The sequence below is a fragment of the Perna viridis genome, chromosome 6, assembly GCF_037379345.1.
Source record: "Perna viridis isolate PV_CMFRI_1.1 ecotype Kerala chromosome 6, ASM3737934v1, whole genome shotgun sequence".
Lineage (NCBI taxonomy): Eukaryota > Metazoa > Mollusca > Bivalvia > Mytilida > Mytilidae > Perna > Perna viridis.
In genome coordinates, this window is record NC_142450.1 from 22,587,448 (window position 1) to 22,607,925 (window position 20,478).

General features: G+C 34.9%; 2 protein-coding genes across 3 annotated transcripts in view; both read left to right on the forward strand.

Annotated features, from left to right (window-relative positions):
• LOC148614099 (nuclear pore complex protein Nup205-like) overlaps positions 1-4,954 on the forward strand; it is a 45,548-nt gene extending 40,594 nt beyond the window's left edge. For both annotated transcript variants that reach the window (XM_088587932.1, XM_088587933.1), the window contains 4 exons: positions 174-288; positions 1,991-2,125; positions 2,476-2,642; positions 3,964-4,954. In XM_088587932.1, the coding sequence (XP_088444058.1) occupies positions 174-288; positions 1,991-2,125; positions 2,476-2,642; positions 3,964-4,047 (501 nt within the window). In that variant the 3' untranslated portion in view covers positions 4,048-4,954. The remainder of the gene's footprint in view (positions 1-173; positions 289-1,990; positions 2,126-2,475; positions 2,643-3,963) is intronic.
• Positions 4,955-7,252: 2,298 nt separating this feature from the next.
• Positions 7,253-9,166, forward strand: LOC148614100 (uncharacterized). Its single transcript, XM_088587934.1, has one exon. The coding sequence runs from the start codon at positions 7,426-7,428 to the stop codon at positions 9,103-9,105; it is 1,680 nt and encodes a 559-aa protein (XP_088444060.1). The 5' UTR covers positions 7,253-7,425; the 3' UTR covers positions 9,106-9,166.
• The last annotated feature ends 11,312 nt before the right edge of the window (positions 9,167-20,478 follow it).

Sequence of the window (20,478 nt, forward strand, 5' to 3'; positions counted from 1 at the left end):
TTTGGGGAAGTATACAGAAATTAACCCATCTGCCTGCCCAAATTTCTTGTAAAAGCAACTCCTCCAAAACCACTCAAAGATGTTGATGAAATTTCTTAGATATGTTGGGCATCATATAAAAATGTGCACTTTATTATTCGTTGGAAAATTTAATTTGATATGTCTTATTTCAGTATTCTGGTGTACCCATGACAGAGAAGATGGGATCACATCAAAGACAACAGCTGGCTAGAAAGAGACTTTCACAGATAGTGAATGATAAACTAAGAGAAATGCAACAACTGTCATGTATCCTTAATAGATGTTGGTATTATACAGAATTGGATTCAGAACCATTGTTTCATACTTGGGGTACTTAGCAACGAATTTGTAAAGTACGGCTGTACCTAATAACCTTGCAAAGGGTGAAATTTTTGTCAACTTACGTTCTCAATGGTTTGTTTGCTTCATTTCTTGTTCATTTCTCACATGACACACACCCTAGCAATTCAAGGCTTAAAACTGGGTAGTAAATTGTCAAGTATGTCTGTTGAGTGAACAACCATTAAAAATGGCTCAAATGATTAAAGGAGTTTGGGTTGGTGGAGAAAAAGTTATTAGATGTACAGTGATCTGTAGTGAAAGAAGATGGGGGGACACTTTTAAATTGAATTCAACACAACTGTTCTGAAATGAACCGTAGTTTAAGTACATGATATAAACTAAGTCTTCGAACAGGAAGTTTTTTGCCCAGGCCAGAAGTCATATCATAAGACACACCCATATTAAGCTTGTGTCAAAATATCAAATGGTTGTTACAAGTAGTGGTAGAGAAAACTGTGGAGAAAAAAAAATGTTATGGACGGAAGGAGACAGATATAAAATGTAAAACAGTATACAGGATAATAATACTCCTTTGGAGCAGGGATATAATAAGTGATACATGTACATAGCCAAAATCCATTATACAATTTAGTATTTACAAATTAGGCAGATGACAAAGAATGTAAGTGTCAGTCTCTGTAAGAATCAGGCAGTGGGTGAAACATGGTAAGAAAAAGAAACAACACTATTTTGAAAGTTTAATTTGACTATTTGCACCATCAGAATCAAGAAAAAAAGAAAAGATTTTCCATTTCACTTTGGTAAATTGAGTTATAATTTCATTGAAATGCACTGAAAATGAACACTTTAAGGGCAGATAACTGTCACAAATCTCATTTTTCTTACATTCTATTGAAAAATTTCTTAGAAAATCCAGTGATGCAAATATCAAATACTGTGCAAAGTACTTTCATTCATGGGTACCAAGTTTCCTAGTTATGGGGAAAATGATCAGTTGGTGAATTCTTGAATTCATGGGTTTGACAACTCTGGCATACGAACAAATGGAATATTTTCTTTTCATTGGGAACCAAATTTTGTGGTTTGACCAAACCCATGGAATGCATGAATAATAATACTTTCTCAGTAATGGTCTTTTCAAATAGAGAAAGAATCCTTGAGTGATATTTTATTGTCTGATCAGTGGGGTTTTGACATGTATGGTTCTGATTTTTCCCATTTTGCCTGATTCTTACAAACACTTACTCTTTAATAACTTTGCTCTAAACCTAACAATTATATTTCTCAATTGCTTTCTTTGTAAAAAAAAATGATAGTGTTTGTTTAGCTCAATGAAAATTTGGAACATAATTCAGTTCAAGTTGGGGTTCAAATATTTAGGGTGCGACATTTGTTATCAAATCATTCAGAGCATTTTTATTTAACCCCATTCAACAAGTGGATAGTGTATTGGAATCACCTTGTCCATCCCTCTGAATTGTCTCACTATTATCTCAACCCCTATTAGATGGATTGATTGTGGCTTTATATAGATAGGGCATATGTTGTAACCGATTTTGGTGAATGTCAATACCTCGGATTGCTTTACAAGTGGGGTATACCTAGTTAGACAACATGTGCAAATTCGCATCTTTCTTCTTTAAATTTAATCCTTAACATTACTCAGATATATTAGAAAATTGTATATTTATACTGTGGCGACATTTAGAATTCTATTTGATACATTGTGTGCCGACAGACCAACAACCATCTATGTACCAAGTACAAGTCAGACGACAACAACAGATGAGACGTCTTCAAGGTACTTCAGTGCAGCTCTGCCTTAAAACCAGGCAGAATCTTATTATTAGTTATTCATGCATTTCTTAATCTCAAAAATTTTTGGTTTGGAATCCTTCAATAGACCTCATAGAAACTATTCAAATGTAAAAGTGCAAATGAAAGATGCCCACTGGCTATATTAAAACTTAACATATGGCTACATTCTACTACATAAAAATATGGAAAAATTTCCTACCAGAAAGATCAAGTTCATAAAGTCAAGTGCTTCAAACGTTGAGAGGATGCCTTTTTGTGTTCAGCTGTGCTCTTTTACTTTGTCAGCCATTTACTGTATAACAATAATCTACTCCATTCCCTCCTTTCTTATAGAGTTGACAGGTGCTTCTCAGAGTATGTATGAGGATCAAAGTCAATGGACACCTGAGTTGGACGAGACGACCCGAGCTGTAACTAGGGACGATATTGCCTCATTAAAAAGTAACTTAGGATCAGCTGTCAATGAGTCTTTACTGAAGAAGTTACAAGAAATAAATCAGGTAGGTTGAGGAAACTGGACACTGAATAAATAGGTGTTACAGATACAGTGAAACCTGTCTTAACCAGTCACTTTTTGAAGCCCCTTTATTTCAGTTAAGCTGTCTTTTGAACCTCAGTAAACCAAACATCTGATGACACCTAACAAGTTTTACAGTCAAGAAAGGGTTCAGTTTAGACAGGTTTCACTATAAAATTCATTGAATGATTTTTATGACATTTTTATGTAAACAGACCTTGTTAAAAAAATTTCAAAGTGTCACAGGAAAAGGTAGATTCAATTACTGTACTTTTCCAATTAAAATGGAAGTTATTTATTGTAGATATCAACCTGTACATTTGTATATCTGTTGACCATTACTTTAAACTTATTTCATTGTCAAGTAAAGCATGAAAAAAGGATAAGACAAAAGTTACAATTTATCTTTCTCCATTTACTAATACAAAACTAACAGAATGACAATATAAGACATATAAACATTAAAGACTATAACATTTTCTGAATTAGCATAACATGGTAATGTACAGAATATAACTAATTGTTCAACTGAATGTGTGGGAGAAAATTATGAACATTTCTGGGGCAAATAATTCTCATTTTTCTAAAATTTTATTGAAAATTTTCTGAACAAATGCATTGTTGCAGAGATCAAACAGTGGCCTTTTCATATAGAGAAATTGTCCTTAAGTGCAATAATGTCATCAGATTAATGTGTTTTGTTTCTGATTTTTCCCATTTTGCCTGATTCTTACGAATACTTGCACTTAAGTAGCAGTCTTTTTAAATATCAGGCATATATATATATATAATCAGTCCTATTTTGTCGTATGGTTGTTGCACTTTGATATGAAGATTATAGAGATTGTACATGTCAATGAAGTTGGCACTTTGCAAGAGTTATTGCTCTTGATTTGGTTGATCTTTGAGGGAGATGAAGGTATGGTTTTCCCTAAAATACAGATATTTACACAGAAGGGATTACAGTTACCTAAAAATAGGCTATATTTAGGCTGATAGTCATTTTTTTTTTCACCTTGTATCATACTGTGAAAGTACTTTCTATTGGTGGATACCAATTTTTGTGGATTAGGGAAGAAACACAAATGTGTGGTTTTGAGATTTTCAGTATACACATCAATGGACATTTCATTTCGTTGGGAACCAAATTTCGTGATTTAGCCTATCCACGAAAACCACGAAAATTGGTACCCGACAAACAATAGAACTTTCACAGTATACCATTGGCTGTGAACTTAATATGGATTTGTACTTTCTTTACTTGACTTCTGTATTTAATTGTGGATCTGTCTTTTCTATTTCAGAGTTTTTGCAAGAATAGAACACACTATGGTTTTGTGGAGGCTTTAATTAGAAGATTAAGAAGGCTATTAAGACAACATACATAACAAGAAATAATTGAAAATTGATAGCTTACAAATGAACTATTATGTATAAAAGAAGCATTTTGCTGTTATAATTATGTTTGTTCTGAAGAAAATGAACAGTTATCTCATTACAACAGTTTTCAGTAAAGTTCCATAAATAAAGTCATGCAAAAGTACACATTGAGAGATTCATGTATATCTCATGACAAGGAATCCTTCACATGGCTTAATAGACATTTTTTCCAACAATGAAATTGTGAAAGTTGGATTTAGTAGATATTTGAGTTAAAATTTGTTTTTTACTTAAAAAAAGTATTGGAAAAGTTTTCCACACAAAATCTTACCATCATTTTACGCTGTACCAGGTATGTAGGAATCTAGGGAAATTCATCCTGTTGGCATTTTTTTATATATACTACATCTTGTGTATTTATTGAATTATTCTCGGTTACTTAACAAGGGTTAAATATCCATAGGTAATAGATCAAACTCTGCATGGTTTTTAGATGGAACTGTACTTAAAATAGAAAGGTAGATCATACTTAAAACAAAATGCTTATTTTGATAAGTTAATACACTGTTGTGTATTATCATTTGATATAAGTATTGTTTTTGTTTAGTTTTCAAAATTCTTTAAAGGTTTTTGGATTTCCCTGTAAGTAAACAAAACTTTTTGTCTACATTAAGTTTGAAAAAAAAAGGAAAAATACCTTTTTGTAATTTAAATTTCATGGTACACTTCTTTGCATCCAACATCCTGCAAAAAAAGAAATGGAAACAATAGTACTGATCTACCTTAATTTGAGATTTAACAGCAAATTTGTCATTTAATGTTGTCTATGTTGATAATACAGTGTAACTTGATTGTGTGGCTTTTATTATGCGTAAGACCTAAGTAATTACATAAAATGTTGACCAGTCTTCTTTATATTTGTGTAATGAGGTTGAGCTTGACGAGGCTTTGTAAAGGAAAAATTATGATGCATTCATATGTAGCACTAACTTAGATGGCCCATATTCTAAAGTAAAGTTTGGACCCTCCATGAGTGCAGATCTAATGTTTGCCTGATATTTGGTTGACTTCCAATTACTTATAAATTGAAGGAAAATTGTATATTAAATGATTTTTTAGTCTGTTTATTTCCATCTTAAAGTAAAAGTATTCGAAAATTTCTGCTAATTTGAAAACAAGTTTGAAGTTCACTGAAGACAATTGTTCCTTTATGATATGTTAATAGTTTTGTTTTTTTCTTGCTGAATTCAATTATTATAGCAATCAGAAAAGAACTGGTACCACTATCAATGCAAATTTATCCAGGACTTTTAAAACTTGTCCTCCTTCGTAAAGTGTCGGTGGTGTAGGCCATCCAATTGATGGCTATTCAGACTTAATAACTGCCAAAAATTACATCCATTCATTGTCAAATAAATGAAGTATAAAAGAGTAATCAATGGAACCAAGGTTATAGCAGTAATCAAAAGAATATAATCCAGGGACAAAGACCAGACATGGAAAACAGTCAATCACAACAAAGAACATAAAGTAACTAAAATCATACATAACAAAAGCAAATGAGCAACTCGGACTCCACTAAAAACTGGGAGCATGGACCAGGTGCACCTTTCTGGAAACACCCGCTGAGTTGCTCATAAAAAGTCAAGTGCAGGGTAGACAAACGAGGAAAGGAAAACTGACCCGTTGAATAAATCAGTTTTCATGGTGCAGATGGATATAAATACATAAGTATTGAATATCAAATATTATCATTTGAAATGTGATAATAAATTACTAGCATATGATATTAAAGTGCATACAAATGATAACGAAAGTACCAAACAAACTTGATATATGGTACATATCCTAAAATATGATACAGAATGACGATTGTATCAAGGAAACAAGCAACCTAACTTCCGTTGCCCAGAAAAGTCACCTTCAACGGATTTAAATAAAAGCATTATCATCTACTTGGTCTTAATATACCAAAGATAGTATATAAAAATGTAGTAACATATGGAGAAATTGTTACAACATGAGGCATTCCATATTTCAGGGTTCGACATTAGGAGGCTTATCCTGTGGCTCTGCAAATGCATTAAGTAATTGACCACTATCAAATTCATTGTAAGGAATCAAAAGAAAAAAACTTATCCTATACTTTGCCCGCTTAATGCTTATTATTGTGCCGACATTGGATATAATTGGGTTGTTAAGGGCTTTTGAAGCATCCTTGAATCAGGAGGTCTATCCTTGTGTTTCACCATTTATTATGTCACACATAACGAAGACGTGGAGGTTAATTGTTTATTTTTATTGCTCCATTCAGCCGTTTAACACTAGTTGTAGGTTGGGATACAACCGACATTTTTGGCTTCCTTTAAAGTGTGGTAAAGTGTTGGTTATCATAAGAATATGGATGAGATTATTTGCACAGAATTTTTTTTTCAAATATCACTTGATGGAGGAGGGATTAAGGTAAAATAATTGACTCAATAGCACTTTCATTTCTTGTCTGATTTCCTTCAAACTTTGATGAAGTATTGGTAACTATGCCAGTTGGAGTGGAATAGTATTTCACAAAAATCCGCTGAGAGGCCCTTTTTTTCGGTAGGGGGACTTGGGTGAATTGCGTGTCAACTAAGGGTTATTTTCATTTTTTGTCGGAATTACTTCAAACATGTATGACGTGTTGGTAACCATGTATATCAGAGCAACCATAATTCTAACAGAAATCGGAAGAATGTAATCGAGGAACAAAGACCAGAGAAAATAGACACACAAAAACAAAGAACATAACATAACCAAAATGATTCGTAAAAAGCAAAAAAAATAAATGGGCGACTCGGACTCCACTACAAACTGAGAGCATGGACCGGTCCTCTGCTTTTCTAGAAACACCCGTCGAGTTGCTCATAAAAAGCCAAATACGGGGTAGACGCAAGAGGAAAGGAAAACTAGGACACGTTGAACAAACTGTCCAATTAAACTGGTGAATTCGTAATATATAAATGGATTTCCACCTAGAACAGTTACTATTACGAAGTCAAGGTCACAAAAAAGTTAACGTTTTATGCTTATTTAGCTCGCTTACAATCCACGATGATTGTCATAAATAATCAGAGGTTCGTAATATGGTACATGTATATTACATAATACAAGTGGAGGGACAAGCTTCATTGCATCGTATCAAATGTTAAAGACCAACTTTAAGCATGCGTTAACCTATACAAAATGTTTATTTGTACGATTTAATTGAAGATACATTAGAACGTTTACGAAGATATCAAACAAATCTTTGTGAACCGATTGATTTAGAATAGTATTTATATAGATAGAAGCAGGAAATTTATCAAAATATACACGAGAACGAAGTTTAGGTTCCGAAGTTTTTGTGGATAATGGCTTCATCGAGAAATCTCCGTATGAGTCAGACTCCGGCATTTTGCCAATTATGTGACGGAAGCACAACTTTACGATGGAAATGCATTGAGTGCGACGTGCTTATCTGCGACAGTTGCAAAACCGTCCATATGAAAATCAAAGGATCGAGAACGCATAAGATAATTGACATTAAAAATATAGGAACTCAGTCCTTTGAAGCCGACTTCTTGAATTTAGAATGCAAGGAGCATTTGTTGAATTACTGTCTGTTTTGCTTATCATGTGATTGTATAGTCTGTCCCACATGTGTTTCTACAGGACACAAGAGACACCATTTGATTGAAATCGAGGAAGCACACAAAACAACAATCAACAAATTGAAAAAGAGAAAAAGCAATATCGAAAAACAAATAGGGGATGCTAATTTAATTATAAGAGACCTTACCGAGCTTAGACGAACAGAGAGCATGAAGCTCAAATTAAGAGAGCAAGAAATTCACGATCATGGAGAATATCTAAAGGCAAGAATCAACAAGGATATAAGCAAGCTAACGACCGATTTACGCCAATCTGGCCAAAGTGTATTACAAACAATAGATTTTGACTTAAGAAATATTGGCGACTTTGAGACAGACGCAACAAATATGATTTCAAAACTCGAGGAACTTATCACAGTAAAAGATCCACTGAATTTCTTCAGAAGGTTTCATCATATAAGCAGATCTAAAAATCCATCTTTGCAATTCTTTGAGCCCTCAAAACGATACAATGTAATACCAAAGTTCGCTACAGGCAATGTTTCTGTTGGTAAACTTGAAAAGGAAAAACCGGTTTGGTTGTATTCAGAAGTTGTGGACATCAGCGTCATAAAACATTTTCAAACAAACATGAAGGCTATCAACAGTATCCTGCCTCTCAAGGATGACTCGGTTCTGTTAGGGTTTGATAAAGGTCGTGTCGTACAACAAGTAAGACCCACAGGAGAAGTTTTGGAAGTACTGTCAACGGGAAAAACTTCTGTTAGGTGTTTAGCTATGACAAGAACAGATGATATTCTCTTATCAGTTGGGCAGAATGAAATCAAGAAATATTGTCCCGACACAGGACGATTCGACAGCACTGCGCTCATTGTATCACCACTAATCACTGCTGGTGTCCATGCAACGCAAGATGGACATGTCCTCGTTGGATCTTTAAACGCAGACTTCCCGAAACCAGGAGATAGGTGCTTGATCATTTTTAACGAGGAAGGTGACAGAGAAGACACTATTCAATATAATATTCAAGGCGCACCATTGTTTAATGAACCAGACGAAATTACAACTACCTTAAATGGAAATATTCTAGTAGTTGACTTTTCACCCGAAAGAGTTGTCGCTTTGAAATCAAATGGCGATGTTATAAACATTTACGAAGGGCACCCAGAAGTCAATAAAGAAGTGACTTTCTACTCTGGAAGCATACTAACATCTCCTCATGACAATGTAATTGTGGCAGACATCGACACACACACAATACACGTATTGAATTCAGAAGGGTATGGAATAGCGTACGTCAGAATTAACACCATTGGAATTCGCTATCCGTTCACCATGGCCTTCGATGGTTCCAAACATCTTTTCATTGGATGCTTTAAAAATGACGAAAACGAAAATGAAGGAGCAAATTTATACAAGACCTCTCTGCTTGGTTGTTAAGATACTAGATATACATAATAATTTTAATGGATCTATTTGCAAAATCTTTGTAATATACAACTGTAACATGTTCAATAATGAAGTCATTTATCGACATGTCGTTGTATGCTTTTCATCGTTCAATGTCAGTTACTCTTAGTCGTGTGTATTTGTTCATCAAACAAACTCTTTGTTACATTGAAATAAATTTTTGAATTCTTTTTGACATATGGGCATTGACAGAAATGTATTTACAAAGCGAGGGAGTATATATAGGTATTGTACGTTAAATATAAGTTGTCCGGTCACAATTTGTATAACTACCCAAGTGTATTTCGTTCAGCATTTTTCTAATCTGCGTTGTGACGTCTATTTTGCCTTTTACGGACTGATTTGAAGTTTACATCGGATCGAAAAGTTCCGGGGTCACACGTCATCAGGAAATTTTTGTCCACATCACGTAAAGAAGAAATCACTGCACGTAAAGAAAAGAAAATGCACATAAAGTATTTAAAAATCGACATAACGTAAAGATGAAACGACCTCACGTTATTAGAAAACCACTGCACGTAAAGAGAAATCCACATAACGTAAATATATATTGACATAAAGTAATCATAAAACGACAGAACGTAAAGACGAAATGACAGAACGTAAAGACGAAATGGCAGAACGTAAAGACAAAACGACATAATGTAAAGATGTTCCTACATAACGTAAATACAAAATGACCACATGTAATTATAAAACCACAGCAAGTAATATAAAATTGACAACACGTAAACAAATGTGTATCTCATCAGACAGTTTAGGCGTTCCATATTGGTAACTATGTTTTCCTTTTTCCATGATCCCGTTCATTCCCAGCCGATGGTTATGCCGAAACCCTCCACGCCAAAACCAACTAAATAATCCCATTGAAATAATGTATATAATCCGGCTGAATCTTCCAGACCGTCACGTAATTTACTATTTCTCCAGTTTAACCAAATCTGTATGTAGCCTGATAAATATATCGTCTTTTGAAACTAACCTTCATTTATTGCCACCACCTCCAATATAATATGAATTGAATTGTTTGTCGAATATCTGTTGCAATTGTAAATATATCGCGTTCGGCTTTGAATTCGAATATGAAGGATATTTTGTTTCCTACTTTGAATCCATAATGGCGTATAATCAGTCGTCTGAGGTAACATTGAATTTGGGCCGAGATTTTCGCTGTCTGGAGAAGTAATACTCAATAGATTTAACTTCGAAACATCCAACTTCAAAACGAAAACACTGAGAATTTTTGTAAACGATGATAGGGGTGTTTTACAACGGTGTTTTAACAATACCAAGGAAAATAACAGTCCGATTTTTTTTTTTTGCATGCTTTAGTTTACGATTGATTCATTTTTACACTAAGTCAACATGCTTACCAAACTAATGACGTTATCAAACTCAATTTTAATGTGTTTGTATTATGAAGAGAAACACTCTGGTAGTCTGATGCAATAATCTTTGGAATGATTCTGTCGAAATTGGTGCAAATTTTACAGAAAATTTAGATATTAAGAAAGCAACTGTTTTATTTAACAAGGAAAAACATAGAATCAATCATCTTATCATAAAAATAGTTAAAATATTTTATATTTTAACCAATAAAAATAGGACGTACCCCAAATGTGTCCCATTGTTTGTTTTGCATATAATAATTTAGGTGATCGTTTATACGTGTATACGAATTTTGCATCTACGCCCACCAACACCACGACAGTGTACGCATTGTTTTTGTGATCGCGTATAAAACAGCCCCCTTTTTACTTGAATAACGTCCTAATAGAAAATTTGTGAAGTCGAAAAGAAGCTAACATCATTATAAATAAACAATGCATAAATGTCCTTTAAAATTGTAGCAAGTGTTTGAAAACATAGAGAATGCTAGAAATAAATCCTATAAAAAGTATTAACTATACATTGTTAATTGTTTTTATTCCGACGCAGTCGGTATAGTTTCGCTTTTTACCCTTTCACCTTAAGGACGCTCTTCTACGGAAACGTAAGTCACCTGATCGTAATTTTGTTTCCAGATGGGCCAAATACTGACAACTTAGTGGCGTTCGAAAAAAAATGTATCGAAACTTTGTAAGTGCCTGCCATGTGTTATTTTCTTGAAAGAAAGGTAGAAACATAAAAATAAAAAGAAGAAAATTTTACTGCGTTGGCTATCTTTTTTTTTTTTTTTTTTTAAAGATCTTGTTTCCTTTGCCCCTTTATTCTAAATTATTAGTAGTTCTTTTGACTAAGAACATGCATTAATACTGTTATTGTGTTTTTCGTTTTGGCTCTGATTCTGATTGAGGCTTATAGTGCTATACTACTGTCTAATGTGTCCTAATTACATAAATAATTGTACTTGATTTATATGCTCAATCATGGGCCCTGTAATCTGTAAAATTATTATATTCGAAACGACTGGGTAGACATGTATATTTAGCTCATGCATTAGTTCCTACCTAATAATTTACTAACATCAGCTATTTTTTTTTTATTTATGGTTGATGATCAATAGTGGTTGTGCAATACAAAAATTGAAAATTGACTTTACCTTATCGAATGAGGTTAAAACCGAGGAGATCCGGGAGACATGCAACCGTAAGCATTTATTGTTTATTTTTAGTCATGACGACAACATGTGTATAAAAGGAAACCGCTCGGGTTTCTCGGCGGAACTGGTGACGACTCCCCTTCTGGTCTATCAAGATGGTGGACTGGAAGAGAATTCTGTCTAAATGCAAATAATTCTTGATGATTTCAAAGCTTACTTCGTAACCTCCTGGGTTTTCTAACTCAGGAATCCGTTCCCGGTTTTTGGGCCCTCACCATTAGCGACCCCGCAAACCCATTTCGGGCTAAGGGGTAGGTGTGGACACCCAAAGACCACATGAGTACGACTTTTGACCAGCATTGTAATTTGATGTGCTGGCAATAGCTCTGTTTAAGCGGTCTTTGTGGAATATCATCACATTATACAAGGTAAGAGAGGCTAAAATATTTTAAAATGTTCTTAAACTATTAACAAGTATTCTTTACATTTGATTTGTAAGTATAAGGCTCAAAAGACGATGTACAACATACGAGTAAGTATAACAGCATAATCATTCTTTTATTTTGAAGAAAGTGCATAAAGCCAAATAAAACGGATTTTATGCAAGTAAGTATTAAGAAAAAGGGGGCATGCAAAAATCAAGGAACGATTCCCGAATGAGGTTACGAAGTAAACTAAGAATCATTTGTGTATCTGACAGAAATTTGTTCCAGTACTAAGAAAACGACCAGCAGAGGGGTCAATCACCATATTTATACAGTTCATTTGGAGTCAAATATTGGGACTACATGAATTTTTGATATGATAGCCTTGGTGATTATTGACCTCAATAAATTATGGTATCAATGACAAACAGATAAATGACTGAACCGCATTACAAAATTATTTGTTATAAATAAGATTTCCTCTATTTAGTTACTTCTACTAGCTATGGATACTTGAACTTTGACATACAGTTTATAATTATGAAAATTGATAATTTACTAAAGGCTGTCCATGTGCTAGACACAATGAAAGAAGACGTAGCGATACTGGGGAAACGGCATCGGATAACAAGTTATAAGTCGTCATTATTTACCATGTTACCATTAACTACTACATGTAGTATTTAAATGAAAAAGTAAACAGTAAGTTTTAAGTGACCGATATTTAAACAGTGAAATAAATGATCTATTTAAAGTTTAATTGAGTATTAAATAATTTTATTCAGAATCCTTTGGAACTCTTTATTTTTTTTACAACTATTTATATTTTTCGGACGTAAGTGACTATTAATACGTTGATATTGATAACACTAGAGGATGTCCGAGAAATCGCGGTCAGTTGAGCAAAGTGTGGACACACTAATTTGACGAATCCAAACAAAATGAGTAATCGTTGTAAAGGATATACGATCATCTACCATACATCAGTGGTGTACGGTTTTGTTCAAATTGCTGTAGTGGTTTAAGAGGAGTTGACCATTAACCTTAACTTGGATTTCTTTCGTCTCAGAATTGTTTTTTTTTTTGCGCGCTACTCGCTAAAAATATATGTACTTGTCTAACGCGCATAAGCGAATATTTTTTTTCTATTTTCATTCACATTAGTTATTTTTCAACTATTTCTTAACAAATTATCTTTTCTCCAAAGTCAAGATCGAAACATATTTAACAACCATAGAAAAAAAACAAGCCCTCCGGAAGTTATATGGTGCGTCCCTAAGCAAAGTTTCATATCCTCATGCCAATGCACTTTCCTGGAAGGAGTAACCAAGGGAACCAACCATCAACAATAGTTGAATTGAATAAAATAGATAGAACATTAATGGAGACTCAGGCACCCAAACAATTCAAATCGTGTTTACTGAACACCAGTGATAAATTAACTGTTCCCAAACATTTTTGCTACGGCCCAAGAAATTTAAATATACCGATCACCCAACTTCGTAATTCTTCATCCTTTTTAAACTTTGATTTGTATAGAGTCCATATTATACAAAGTCCATCGTGTCATTGTGGTCATACGTACGAGACTGCTCACCATTACTTTTTTGTATGCCCTCTTTACAGCAATGCAGGAACCAAACTAATGAGCGACCTACATTGGGTTCCTGAATTATGCAATATAGACCTACATCTACTTGTTGGTCTTGCAGAAAATCTATCAGAAAAACAATATCAGGTTGTGTTGGACTGTGTATATTCCTTCGTTAAATGCACGAAAAGATCCCTTTTTGCTTGAGCTGAATTAGTACACATTACATCACATCACATCTCACCACATCACCTAATGTTACACTTTTACTGTCTCGTCTTAACTTTGTAAAACATAAATAACACTATTGAATCTGTATGCCTATACTTTATTGTAATTATTACTATTTCAGGACAAGACTTCATAAGTATGCTATTTTACTTGTGTCTGATCCATTTTGTTTATTACAAATAAAATATGTTTAAATTAAATTAACCAACGTTATAGCGGTAATCAGAAGAATGTAATCCTGGGACAAAGACCAGACACGGAAAACAGACACACACAACGAAGAATATAAAGTAACTAAAATCATACATACAAAGTAACAAAAACAAATGAGCAACTCGGAAAAACTGGTTTAATCTGGGGCTAAGAAGCTGTTTTATTTGTCCCAGGTTTAATTTGACCCAGGGGTATGGGAGGAGCTGATGTTTTACGACGACGATGACGACGCCGATACACGCAAAGAGAAGACTTGAAAAGTTGATATGGCTCGTTGAGGAAAAAAGCAAACTCCATTAAAATACACTTGCAATAAACAATCTGACTGATCGATCCATACATGCGTTGCGTCAATAACGTATTTTTGCAGCGAGATTAGCAGTCTCTATCTGTAACCCTGGTGCTATTAGCTGGTTATCATGAGGCTTTTCACTCCATGGCGAGAATAACCTTGATTTTTATTTTATCGAGAATTCTGCTTATTTGCACGTTATGGGGGGGGGTTCTTGGTCTGGTTAAAGGGGTTTAACGTTTTTTTTCATTGTTGAAGACCCTCATACAACATCAAGAAGCATAAGGGGGCATTAAAGCCCTGTTCCTTTACATCGGTTAATTTCAATGTATCGTGTGGTTTTTTTCAGACGCACATTCACTCCGTATCCACCCTTTTATATGTATATAAAAATATGTGATCAACCCACAAACTGGGACTTGTTCGCTCGTAATATTTAATAGTTGAATTGGCGAGAAAAGTCAAAAGGGGACTTTTTAGCATTTTGTCCAATTATTCTGCGAAATTTCTTTTAGTTATCAAAGAATTACGCCCAATAATGCTTTCGAGTAGGTTATCAAAGTGGTCTTTTGGTAACCGGAATTTTTTTTTTATGTAACTCAAAATCGAAATTGCATGTATTTTGTGCTTAACAACTATACAAAGTTTTTTTATCAAATGGAAAACGCCGGTAGACGAACGGACAGACGGACGGGCACTCAACTGAATTTTTATGCGTAATAAAATATTAAGCTTCATTCACACTTTATCCGAACTGTGCATTTTGCTCGAACAGAACTTTTTATCATACGATGTAATAAAAGGAGGACAACTACATGTATACTTTAAACTTTTCAGACATAGTACTACATTTTTAAGTCACTCTAAATGTGTGAAAATTTCATTTCCTGTTTGGTTGTGATTGATGATCCAGTCGTTTTTTTTTTGTTTTTGTTTTTGATTTTGTGGTTGAACACCCTTTAATTTTCTGAAAGTTCTGCTCCACCCAGTTAAATGGTGCATAATATATTCTTAAATTTTAAATAATTCAATATTTTACTCAAAACAATGGTTAGGGGTTTACCAGTCATGCCAGTTTACACATAAAAAGGGGAAGGTGTCCGGACTTCGGGTGCAGATGTTTACATGTAGAGGGGGGGGTTCAATTATTTCGACACGTTCTACGCCTTTCCGTGTCTGGACAATTTAGCACCTCAGAAAAATAGTGGATGTCTTTGATTAACAAAATAATGAACGTAAATACTTGTGTAATGCGCAAATGCGTATTATAACACACAGACCAATGACGGTCTCCCGCGTTTCTCAAAAAAAAAAAGATTGTTTCAAAGACAAATTTAGGAAGTACAGAACACTGCATTTACACCTCATATCACAAATATATTCGACCTTGTATGGTTTCAGAGGATTTGCGGCTCAAAGAAATCGGTCTCTACCTTTAATAGTACAGATTTTACAGACGGAAGATTGGTATTGGATTTAAGCGTTATGTTGCAAACCTGGGTTAAGGTTCAGCTAAAGTCAATATCTAGGACATAACTTAATGAAATGCACTGAATCGTTGCTAACACACAAGCACATACCAAACTTGGGAATTTATATATAACATTAACAACAAAAATGTAAACAACATACAGTTGTAAAAAAAAACAAGATTTGAAGACTGAACTGCATCTACTAGTAGTTCTGTTCCTAGATGTATAATGCAGTGCAAGTTAGCAATAATTTGTGACAGATTGTTAGATCTGAATGAAAACTTTAATATTTTATGTTTATTGTTGTTGGTATTTAGCTGGATCATAGTATAAAATATCTCAATTCATCTAAATTTAAAGAAATGGCATTATTAAAAAAAGCTGGCTTGAATCATAAATTTAATGCATTGTTAAAAATATGAATGAACATTTCATTAACGGATGTCCTAGATATTGACTTCAGCTGAACCTTAAAACCGTTTTTAATAAGGCTGGGAAACAAAAAAAAGCATTTCATAAAATTTATAATGCATAAGTGATAGCGTATGGGTCTGTAGTTTTGTACCACAGCGTTCGAAACCACATAGTAGTTCAAACTGGGACCGACAGGGGGCGGACCCAGGATTTTAGATTAGGGGTGGCGCAGTTAAAATTTCGCCTAGCGGAGCGAGCCGAATTTTTTTTATGGTAATTTTTTTAAATATCCTTCTAGAATGGGTGCAATGTAGATATCTTTTGTGGTAAAACTAGCAAGAAATTTAAGTTTCAACCTAAAATCGCCTAAATCTACCCCTGACAACCCATGCTTTGCAAATTTTAGTGGGGGCACACGCCCGCCACGCCCCCGCCTGAATCCGCTCCTGATTGATTTTCGGGTCATGACCTAAATCGTGTATAAATTATGGGCAAAAAGGACCAAGGGACCAAATGTTTTTTCTTGTTTCCAAAGAGTAATCAAGGGAACCAAGGTTATAGCGGTAATCAAAAGAATGTAATCCAGGGACAAAGACCAGACATGGAAAACAGACATACACAACAAAGAATATAAAGTAACTAAAATCATACATACAAAGTAACAAAAGTAAATGAGCAACTCGGACTCCACTAAAAACTGGGAGCGTGGACCAGGCGCACCGGTAGGGTAAGCGTCCTCTGCTTTCCTAGAAACACCGCCGAGTTGCTGATAAAAAGTAAAGTCCGACAATTGCGTTTTGAAATCTCTAATTGGTCAATACCACAAATGGAAAGTTTGAGTGGTTTTTGGTCAACATTACTTTGTTCATAACGTATTGGGGCTAAAAGCAATTATTTTATTAAACTGAACTAAATAACTTGAGTATGCATGTATAAATCTACGAAATTGTATCACAATGATAGTCAACCAAAATCAGACTGAGGTATTTGGGGTAATTATGAACCAGTTAGGAGACAAAATCAATCATCATATCCCGCAAACAAAGTTTGGGGGTATATCGGTTTCATCCTGTCTGTCTGTCCGTCTGTCTGTCCGCAACTATTTTCTAAGCAGCTTTCAACATTGTCAATAAACTTTGTTCGTTGTACTATGACCACAAAGAGATGTGTATACTGTCAGGAATTTATGTGGTTTATTCACGGTTACGAAAGAGCAATCATATCAAGGGAACCAAGATTGTAGCGAGTCACCCGATTTTAGAGCACTTCGCATTCGTGCCATTTCGGATGTTGAAAGTAAGCCAAAATCAGTGGCATAGAACATTTGACGATTAGCGACTTTGAAGACTCCCGTCGTTGGTTTTGTTCTGAATTTTTAGGCTATTAAAGTTATACCAAATGATTTACGTGTTTGAATACAATGAACCACCCCTTTAAAATGGGCCTCTAAAAGGTTCTTGATCGACTGCCTTGGTTGTTTGTTGTTTAACTCTGAGGTGTACAAAAAAAAAATGGAAAATTAAGTAGATAATACCGTTTTAAGCCTCTAAACGGCTCTGTCTTTTGTCGGAGCGATGGTAGACATGTTGTTTATGATGATTGGTAGTTTTTAACGACCTTGAATACCAATACAGGCTTCTCACGGTCGATGTTAGTGAGTTAGTAGAACTGGTGTTGGTGGCGGAGCCCAGCCTTCGGGATACCCGACCGAAGATCTCGGTCAGAGTATGTCCTACTAGCGGCTGGGCTGCTGTGTTGACGCTCTGGCCTACTCCCAGACCCCACGTGGGTCGGAGAGCGTTTCCCCACTCTAACTGTCTGGGAGTACGTCAACCTGTAGAGTGATGTTGTTTGCGATGTGTACGTGGAATTTATACTGTTGTACACACCAATTATCACGACTTTTCGAGATAATTTTTCGCGACTTTTATTTATCTTGGTGACAGAAATAGTCTTCCATATAGTTGTAAAACTGTCATCGCTTAGGTCGTAAAAGAAGAACAACCAACCATAATGCACGAAATAGGCATATGCTAATTAGATTGGAATTATTTACAATAAAAGATAAATGGCCAGTACAAATAAACCAAACAACAGCTAGAGCATATCTATATCTTGCCATTGAATTATTCGCTAAATGTTCGATATTTACGCATTTTTTTCTTACATAGAGAACATAATCTTGATAAATTGGCTGCCCAAAGGACGGTAATGTCACCTGAAACGCAGATAATGCCTCGTGCTGCAGGCGAGGTGAATATCAATGTCGCACCCAAGGGCAGTCAATTTAATAACAATGCCCTCTACATAAGCAACTATTGCATTTACAACATTGCATATTAACGTTTGTTAATCCCCGTGTATTATCATGTGGTAATATCCTCTTGCCATCGTTAACGCTAACTAATGAGTAACACCTTACCATATGTAAGTAGGCCCCGTACAGGTCCGGGTGTTAAAAGAATAGGCCTGCAGCAGCGCCAAGCTTGTCGTAAAAGGCGACTAAATAGTGCTCAGAACCTTAGCCGGGGGCTAGGGCGCTCTGCCCCCAGAGCAACTGGGATGTGTGCCCCAGGTGGTGGAATGGGGTACCCCTGGCGTGTTACATGCTGGGGTTGTCTGGCTATAATACGGAAAACCTGACCGCAAACCATAGTGGTGCACCGTGTTGGGAAAGATGCCACATTCCTCGCACGTTAAAGAACCCTACTGTGGTATTCTCCCGGAGTAGGAACCATAGGGCTCCGCCACAGGAGGCTAAATTGCCCGACCCTTCCCACCTCTCCCCATTTCCAGTGGCAATCAAAATTTGTCGACCCCATTATCCTTGTGTCCCATCCCTTTTTCGTTTCATCATCATTTCATGTTCATTTTATCATCACTTCATGTTCATCGTCTGAATATAGCTGAAATATTGCTGCTCGGACGTTAAACCCCAACAAACAAACAAACCATATGTAAGTCAATAAGATTAGCTCATTCTTCTCCGCAATGAATAATTGTTGATAACGTCGGTGGATATTCAACCCGGTACAAATACACATGGTTTGCTCTCTTTATTTTCTCCAAGAATTTTTTTTTTCGATACGTCCATATATAAGAACATCGCTGCATCGTTTCATACGTTTAAGGAAACCAAACGGAAGGCCCAAACAGGGGCGCATTTCTTTTACCTGAATCTGAAAAATGTTTCAGTACAATGTTTCAAAAAACAGAAACATGATTCGGTGATTAAAAATACAACATTTGAGAAACTGTAACATGTTTCAGTTTCTATCAAAACAAACATGTTTCAAAAGTAACAAAATGGCTTGGTAGCGAAGCAAACTAATATCGGGACCGGTTTCGGTTTGTGTTTCAGTTTGAAACATCAATCACTTATGTTTCAAATGTTTCGATATCATGTTTCTGTTTCAAGTAAAAGAAACAGTGAAACATGAAAATGATTCAGAATCATGTTTCAGATTCGGGTAAAAGAAATGCGCCCCAGGTTTTCATAGAAATAAATTTAAAAAACATGTTTGATATACGATGGTTCGGAACATGGTACGTCAGAACAAATGAAATTGAAGTTTGCTATGTGTCAATAGGACTTTGGATAAATCAAATCATCCTTTGTCGGATGCTGAAAAAGTAAATACTCAAAATATCCCATCACAGATTATTTTAAGGATTCAGATACGCGTATCTTTTCTTTGTTCCTGAAGAAAAATAATTTTTACCTCGAAAATTGCTCTATTTCTAAAATTCATTAATACTTTTACACTATCTCAAAGTATTTGATTTTTTTCATTAAGCCTTCTGTTTTTAATCAAATTCTAAAGACAAAAATATGAGAGCATTTTTTCTATATCTCACAGATAATGAAATAAACGAAAAATGAAAAAAAGGACACATTTTCATGGTTATGATGTACAAGAAGTAGAAAATTGCATTAGACGCGGAAGTAAACAAAAGTTGAAAGTTACTAAATTGGGGTAATGGGTAAAATAAGTTTTGAGTAAAGGAGGTATACATTCAGTCGACTGTTTTTTCTTTTCTTTTTTTTTTTTTTTTTTTTTGTTCTATCAGAATTATGAATCGTTAGTCCCTCCGACAAAAGAGCATCAAGGACACAACTTTATTGATATCGGAGTGGACTGTAGGAAAAATGATGAACTGAA

Excerpts from the sequence above, each read along its gene's own strand:
- LOC148614100 (XM_088587934.1), top strand. The coding sequence starts at position 7,426 with ATGGCTTCATCGAGAAATCTCCGTATGAGTCAGACTCCGGCATTTTGC.